Below are 8,354 nucleotides of genomic sequence, written 5' to 3'. Positions count from 1 at the left end.
CTGAGAGTAAATAGAGCCGAATATATTGTCGGAGAGAGATTTACATGGTTATTAAACGTCACACTAGGGTATGCATATACGAAACACAACCCTTATTTTAAGTGTTTCTAAAATCGGGAATAATGAATGGTGGAAAAACGATTGTAACCATTTCCCTGTTTGACTGCAAGGTTTTATAGGTATTATAACACCTCTACCATGGGGCTCTAATGGGACACAGCTACAGATCCTCAAATGGGTGGGGTATGCGCATTGCTAGTGGAAAGGAATGAGGAAGTAAATGGGATTGCTAAGAAGGCCCTCAGGATAATGGATGTGGAATTGCCAATGAGCAAGGCAGCTCTTACGGGACTGATATGGGAGTAGTAGTGTGGAGATGGCAGGAGAGGTAGAACAGAGACACAAAGGGCAGGCATCTATCACAAGCACAGAGGAAAGAGTGGGAGGGGAGGACGGCAGGAAGAGAGAAGAGAGGAGACCATCTTTACATGGTGGGGTGGGACACAGCCGGCTGAATAAAACATTAAAAATGATAGGAAAGCATCCAACAGGAAGGTGTGATTACTGCCAGGGAACAGTGACCGGAACATGTACTGATCAGTTTATTTTAATTATTTAACCTTTATTTAACCAGGAAGGGCTCATTGAGATTTAAAATCTATTTTTCAAGAGCGTTCTGGCCAAGATAGGCAGCACCAAGTCATAACAAAAATTACAGACAAACAACATGAAAAACTACAAATAATCTAGTAAAAAATATAGAATTCACAAGAGTATAACAAAAATCCAAAACACCAAATTAAAAACATTGACAGGTTAGGGAATCAGTCTCAAGATCATTCATCAGTGATTTAAAAATACCAATCGGGACAAGTTCTTCCAGTTTAAAAGTATTTTGTAAGGCGTTCCAAGACGATGGCGCAGAGTACATAAAAGCCCTTTTACCAAATTCAGTTCGGACATTTGGAACAGTTAAGAGAGTACCCACCACATTTCTGAACAATAAAAATGCCCAAATAAAAAGGTAGTAAACCCAAAATGGCTTTATAAATAAAAGTATACCAGTGACTGAGCCTATGAATGACTAGAGAAGGCCAGCCAACTCTGGTATACAAAGTGCAGTGGTGCGTAAGGATTTTGCAGTTTAAAATAAATCTCAAAGTGCCATGGTAAAGGGTGTCAATTGATCTCAAACACTGAGCGGATCAGTGGTGTAGGGTAAGCAAGTAATCGCAGTTTACCCACATTTTTTATTTAGCACAACAGTTTCTCTATCTTTTGTGGAAAAATGCATTGAAAGTAAAGGGAGCATAACTTTTTCCACTGGGACCGGCAGTATGAGAGCCGAGAGAGGTAGTGAGATCCATTATGAGGGAGAAGGGGATACTGAGTATATACTGATAGCATACTGAGTCATCATTAGAATCAAAAATGTTATATTTTTTTCATAAAAACGGGGTGGGCAGGTCGAATTTCCTCCCTGTCTCTGGCACACACCCCAGTACAGTAGGTGGCGTTAATGCAGCATAACGTTGGATGCCAACCGCCTAGAAACCCCACTGAAGAAGAAGCTAGCTATAAGTATTTTTTAAGCATCTCCTCCGTTTATGACATCTACTTTGTTTTGACATTTCTTTGTAAAAATATATATCCAAACAATGTCTTCCTCTGATGTTGCTCGGCAGCTGGTACGTCATAAAGTAGTTTTTGTATATATTCCCTAGTATTTAGAGTTAGCTATCTGAATAGAAACTTTACAGAACGAACAAGTTTAGAACGTTTGAGTAGAGTGAGACATGCCAGGGAGTGTCCCTTGCTAATTCTAACTAGCTTGCTTGTAAAAGTAACCAGCTGTGCCTAAGAAAGTTGTTAAGTTGGCTAGCTAGCTATCCAGTCGTGTTAGCAAACCTTAGTAAAGTTGTAGCCTCCTCCGCTATTTTCATAGCCGGCACTGGCTGTGAAAGTTTAACTTCGTTAAGCTGTCGTTAGATAGTAGCGAACTTTAGATATCGATGTTTTGCGAGCTGTGTCTTGAGATCAAATTTGACTCAAAATAATGCCATGATTTAACGTCAGCTGTTTTCAAATGATTATATTTTGTTACGTTTCAAATGGCATTTCTTGTTCACTACACTAGAGCAATAAACAAGAGGCTCAGAGGCTTATATTAAGTGTTTGAACAGACATTACTCTGGGGGAGAGTCTGTTGATGTGTTATGTTGTGTTCCTGACACGATAAGGGAGCACATCCCCTCTCTCTATCTGGCCATGTTGGGTTTGACAGCCTTCCAGACCAGCTGGTCAACAAGTCCACCTGCCAAGGCTTCTGTTTCAACATCCTCTGTATAGGTAAGACCACAACCGTCTCTCTCCAACCAGGCCTATCCCCTTGCTGCCTCTCACACTCCGTCTCTCTCTCTGTGTGTCCCACCAGGTGAGACTGGTATTGGTAAGTCGACCCTGATGGACACACTGTTCAACACTAACTTTGAGAACTGTGAGTCGTCCCACTTCGAGCCACAGGTGAAGCTGCGAGCCCAGACATACGACCTGCAGGAGAGTAATGTCAAACTCAGACTCACAGTAGTCAACACTGTTGGCTTTGGAGACCAGATGAACAAACAGGACAGGTAGGGAGAGGGGTGTGTGTCACATCACTGTCAGCTTTTAAGACTAGCTGAACAAACTGGGCAAGTGTGTGTATACTAACCTTATGTTTCTCCCTACTAGCTACCAGCCGGTGGTGGACTATATAGACCGTCAGTATGAGACGTATCTCCAGGAGGAGCTGAAGATCAAGAGAAGCCTCCATAACTACCACGACTCCCGGCTCCATGCCTGTCTCTACTTCATATCGCCCTCCGGACACTCCCTCAAGTCCCTGGACCTACTCACTATGAAGAAACTAGACAGCAAGGTGTCTGTCAATGGCTTCTGGTCACTGACCCAGTCTAGTCACTGACCCTGCTCATATCACTGTACTGAGGTCACAGCTCTCAGATCCTTGTGGCAGTCAAACACTGAACCAACTGTAGGAAGGAGATATTAAGCTCCAGATGTCAGGGTATTTTTTTAGCTTCTCGAATCTGAGTGCTTGTGTGTAGTTGTGCATTCACAAGATTTATGTGAATGCACATGACTGAGGCCAGGATTCAATCTCTTCATGTTTGTACGTTTACTTTTCTATGATTTTATTTATTTTTATTTAGCAGACCCTCTTATCCAGAGCGACTTACAATAGTGAGTGCATACATTTTTGTACTTGTCCTCAAGTGCCATGCTCTACCAACTGAGCCACATGGGACCACAATGCATCTTTTAAAGGCAATGTTACTGAGTTTGTGGAGATCCCATTCAAGGTAATCGCTGCAGGTGACTGCTCAATTGGAAGTCAAGCACGCTATAGCGCGGTTTCAGAATTTATCCTTGCCTGACTGTCGTAGTTTAGTGTTACCCTAGATGTGTCCACTCTTGGAGTGGTCTATAGTTCCTCTGCTCGCTGTCTAGTCACTCACAGTAGCTGGAATGAGCTCAGCTGTGTGTGCCCACCCCAGTGATTACCATCTGAATGGGGTTGTTTTCTGTGGAATGCTGTCTAGCTTTCTTTGTCCTGTATGGACAGAGATGTAGTGACTCTGAAAAGATGGGAGAGAGTGAGAACAGTAAAAGTAGAGGACTGATGCAGAGCGAGACAGAGAACAGTGTGTTTGTACCAGGCGCAGAGTATATACTTAGCTGTGGTGTGTGTGGGTGTAGGCCAGAAGCTAGTGTAGGCTGGGTGGCTTTTGGGTGGGATTCTGTCAATAACACTATGAATCATGAGTCTGCAGCTTGCAAAGTACTATGAGTTGCATTGTAGACAAGTAGACAAGCTAGAATGCTAATGTCATGTAGAATGTGCGCCTTCAAAATGGTTTCTTTCAGTACTAAAATAAATATTGTGTAATTCTCACCATCCTTATTTGCACAGGAATACCACATTTTGTCTGTGTGTTTGTTCCAGGTGAACATCATCCCAGTGATAGCCAAGGCGGACACCATCTCTAAGAGTGAGCTGCACAAGTTTAAGCTCAAGATAATGAGTGAGCTGGTCAGTAACGGAGTTCAGATCTACCAGTTCCCTCTGGACGATGAGACTGTAGCCAAGGTTAACACTACCATGAATGTAAGTACATGCACACGCATCTGCTGCTGCACATGTTTATGTAGTTATCGTTGACAGAGCGTCTCAAAAGATGGTATTCACATAAGTATCTTAGTGTCTGTAATGTGCAGTCTACATCTCAGGCCTATGTCACCAAGCCAGCTAGAGATATGCAGGATCGTCTAAAACTAGCTAGCTTCAGTTGGCTTCACATTCTAACTAAGGCTTCATCCATGTCACAAAGGTGGGTATTGATCAAACGCCTGCCGCTAATTCAAACCAGACTTCAAACTGCACATCCATGTCACACGTGGATAGCTCAGCGAGTCAAAAATAGATTTGAATTAAAACAATGCTTGCATACCCTATCCTGATTTGGGACAGTTCCTTCCTCAACTGGAAGTGTGTGTGTCTGTGTGTGCAGGGCCACCTGCCGTTTGCTGTAGTGGGTAGTACAGAGGAGATGATGGTTGGGAACAAAATGGTGAAGGCTCGCCAGTACCCCTGGGGCGTAGTGCAAGGTAAGAGCGAGAGTGTGTGTGTTTGGGTCCCTCTGTGGGGCAGGAGAAGAAGATTGGACAAATCCACTGTTGTGCTGATTGTGTTTCAGTGGAGAACGAGATTCACTGTGACTTTGTGAAACTGCGTGAAATGCTGATCTGTGTGAACATGGAGGACCTGAGAGAGCAGACTCACACACGTCACTATGAACTGTACCGCCGCTGCAAGCTAGAGGAGATAGGCTTCAGAGACACAGACCCTGAGAGCAAACCTGTCAGGTACACACACACACACACACTGAAAGCAAACCTGTCAGGTACACACACACACACACACACACACACTGAAAGCAAACCTGTCAGGTACACACACACACACACACTGAAAGCAAACCTGTCGGGTACGATACACACACATTGACTCTGGCACTAGTGAAATTGAAGTGTGTATGACCTTTGAAATGTGTGCACAGCCTGCAGCAGACATATGAAGCAAAGCGTACAGAGTTTCTGGGGGAACTTCAGCGGCGAGAGGAGGAGATGAGACAGCTGTTTGTCCAGAGAGTCAAAGAGAAGGAGGCTGAACTCAAAGATGCTGAGAGAGGGGTACATGTCACATGCACTCACACCTATAGTAACACACCTCATTCACAAATACAGATATATTACTATACTTAGCAGAACATGTATTTTATGTTAAGGTATCCATTGTAAGTCTCTAACCTTTTTGCTGCTGTGTGTAGCTGCAGGGAAGGTTTGAGCAGCTGAAGCGGTTGCATGCGGAGGAGAGGGGTGCGTTGGAGGAGAAGAGACGAGTTCTAGAGGAGGAACAAAGTTCCTTCAGTAAGAGACGAGCTGCAGCCCAGCTACTGCAGGCTCAGAACCTTAATGCTAACGGGAAGAAGGACAAGGACCGCAAGAAGTGAGTTACAGTACCTCTGACCTCTAGGCCATAAATGTTATCTCTTTTTAATGTCTCCATTTGAGCAGCTTAGATTTTTTCTATAGATGTTTGATATCAGTCTTTGTGCTGTGACTGAGGGCAGTTCCTAACACATGATTGTCCAGCTCTCTTCTCTTATTGTCCCCCACTTTCCCTCTTGTCCCACATCTCTCTGTCTCAGCTCTGGGTTCATGTGAAGATCAGCGTGACTTGGATCAAAACAACCACTGGCATCTAGTCCTCTATTCTGCCCTCGTTGGCTAGATTCTGGCGCTAAATAGAAAGTAATTTCACAGAGCCTGCTAACTTCAAATTTCTTACTTTATAAAGAAAGGAACAAAAAAATGCATTTTAAAACTGACCGTACTGTCAACAGCCCATAAGACATCAGTCTTCAGATGTAAGTTATGAGGCTCACGTGTTGTTCCTGTTCGGTTTGCTTCAGTGTTTCTCCTATGATTTCTTTCAGCATCGGTGGCAAAGTTATTCGGGGGTGTGGCCAATGGCGTGGTTTTAGAGGCCCTTTTGGCATCAGATAATGTTGCTGTTTTAAAGTTAATTTCCTGCAATTCTACACATTTTGCTATGGCTTATACCATTTTATGCAATCTGTGTGACTCAAACATTGTAACAAAATCAATGGGTGACCCATGACATGGAATTTTACATTCTCCCTGACTGTCAAGTTTATTTTGAGTGTTAGTTCTCAAAGATCTTATTGAAGGGGAAACACTGCTTTGATGTTCAGTGACAAATATGAATGTTTGTTATTTTATACTTCCTTTTAGTTGCATTTTGCTTTATATATCCCTCTATTAACCCCTGCCACTATAGGTCACCAGTAGCCTTGCAGTTTTGCCAATGATTTCCCTTTTTACTTGCTTTACACTTTACTGACTGTTTCACTACCATTTATTAGTAAAATAGGATTCATTGGGTTGTAGTTTATTTACTAATTGGATGGGATTTCTGTAAATTTACACTTGTTAGGTATATTCATTTTCCTTCTTAGGGAGAGTTTAACCAATGATTATATTCCAAATGCCAAACTGAAACTCTTGAGTGCTTAAAGTCTTTGTGTGCCTTACATGTGATATTTATATGGACTCACTATAGACCAGCGCAGATCAGGGTACTGTTTACACGAGTGATGTCATGTTTACATGTTTTAACTACCCCAGTCAGACTCCTCTTCATTCCACTGTCCCTTCACTCATTTGGCATGCATTTGATAAACCGTGTTATTGGGGAAAGATTTTAATATCTGTAACAATTGTATTTTTCATAAGTTATCTTTTAACCCAGTGTCCTATGCATTGTGTGCAATTTTGTTCTCAGTTTTAAATAAATAAGTTGTCTATGTAGTGAAGTTGACCTGCAGTATTGTACATTTTTCCAACAGTATTTCTCATTATTTATATAAAAGCAGTTTATAAAACTCAGCCTCATTTTCTTTTCTTGATGTCTATGCTACTTAAAAGGTGTTTTCTGCTCTAGTACTGACTGAGGTGATACAGTATCTCCAGTGGGGTTTTTTTTCTTTCTTGATGCCATTTTATTTACTCTCTCCTGACACCCTGATCTAGAGGTCTTCTCACTCCCCAAAATTGAGATCCAAACCGAATTGAATCTGTTAAATTCCTACCTGACCCTGACACAATCCGGTCATAAAAATAAATACGATTCGGATCCGAGGTGGACCAGATCTGACCCAAAACCTCTCCGAGCTATACAAATTAGGTTCATCGCTGTCCGACTAAAATGCAACCAACCGAAAGATTAAAAATGAAACTTTATTGCCGCCAAAGCCAGCAGACGTGTCTGTCTGGCACTGAACGTTAACATGGATTTTCGGTTGTAGGTCTAACTAAAATAATTGGTCTACAGTTTAGCATTTTCATGAAATCCCTACAGAGGGAGAACATGAGGTTTCTTATTTCCATTGATCAGATATATTTTTGTCATCGCATACAAGGCAGGGAATAGTAATATTCTGTAGGTCTATTTTAGTAGGCAACATTCCAATCTAGCCTATAACTCTTTTGATCAATATTGTTTTAGGCTGAAGGTAGGCCTGACTAGCAAGCTTCAAAATACATTTTGAAGAGGCTACTGAAAATCCTCCCATCTGTATTCCCATGTAATTTCCAACAATTGGGATTTGTATTGTAGGTCCAGACGAGGTTAGTATTCCCGCTATGACAACGTTCGAATTGGAACAAAAATATTTATAGGTTTTCAGAGCTGTTTGTTTCTGTTGAGCACATTTTTTAGATTACAATATTTTTGTGGTGATTTTAGTACACTAGCGTTAGACATAACCTACCAAAATATATGTCTCAGTTGTAACTCACTTATAATAGCCAAATGTGTTTGTTTTAAATGAAATGTAGATATATCCTTTAGGCCTACATAATTGCCCTGTACATCCTGAGATGGGTTTGATTAGAAAAGTCATCCATGCCACAGCTGTGTATGCCTACCGCCCAGCGAGGGAATAAGATATTAATAACAAGCGTTCTGATATTTCTTATCTATGCCATACACAAAAACACCGGCAGCCTTTCAACATTAGGCTACAATATGTTCTGCAAATAAACCTATGCACACATGAGCAGGTTAACTTGGTCAAAAACTGGATTATAGTGTAAATTACCTATTTTGAAAGAAAGCCACGGAACTAGGGTATGAATGGGTCTCTCGTCTTTATACCTTCAAATATCACATGCACTTCACTCGAGTCAAGGCAGGATGTAGGTTAGCATAA

General features: G+C 41.8%; 1 protein-coding gene across 2 annotated transcripts; it reads left to right on the top strand.

Annotated features, from left to right (window-relative positions):
- The first annotated feature begins 1,534 nt into the window (after positions 1-1,534).
- On the top strand, positions 1,535-7,029 carry LOC129819986 (septin-10-like). 2 transcript variants are annotated; one of them, XM_055876756.1, is made up of 10 exons: positions 1,535-1,688; positions 2,285-2,349; positions 2,435-2,630; positions 2,731-2,917; positions 4,004-4,165; positions 4,569-4,665; positions 4,755-4,923; positions 5,118-5,250; positions 5,388-5,566; positions 5,769-7,029. In XM_055876756.1, the coding sequence occupies exons 1-10, from the start codon at positions 1,672-1,674 to the stop codon at positions 5,782-5,784; spliced, it is 1,221 nt and encodes a 406-aa protein (XP_055732731.1). In that variant the 5' UTR covers positions 1,535-1,671; the 3' UTR covers positions 5,785-7,029. The 2 variants fall into 2 exon arrangements, with proteins under 2 accessions (XP_055732731.1, XP_055732730.1); XM_055876755.1 differs by having other exon boundaries at positions 2,241-2,349.
- The last annotated feature ends 1,325 nt before the right edge of the window (positions 7,030-8,354 follow it).

The sequence above is a fragment of the Salvelinus fontinalis genome, chromosome 22, assembly GCF_029448725.1.
Source record: "Salvelinus fontinalis isolate EN_2023a chromosome 22, ASM2944872v1, whole genome shotgun sequence".
In the NCBI taxonomy this organism is placed as follows: Eukaryota; Metazoa; Chordata; class Actinopteri; order Salmoniformes; family Salmonidae; genus Salvelinus; species Salvelinus fontinalis.
The sequence above is the reverse complement of the archived record's forward strand: the minus strand, read 5'-3'. Positions and strand labels throughout refer to the sequence as shown.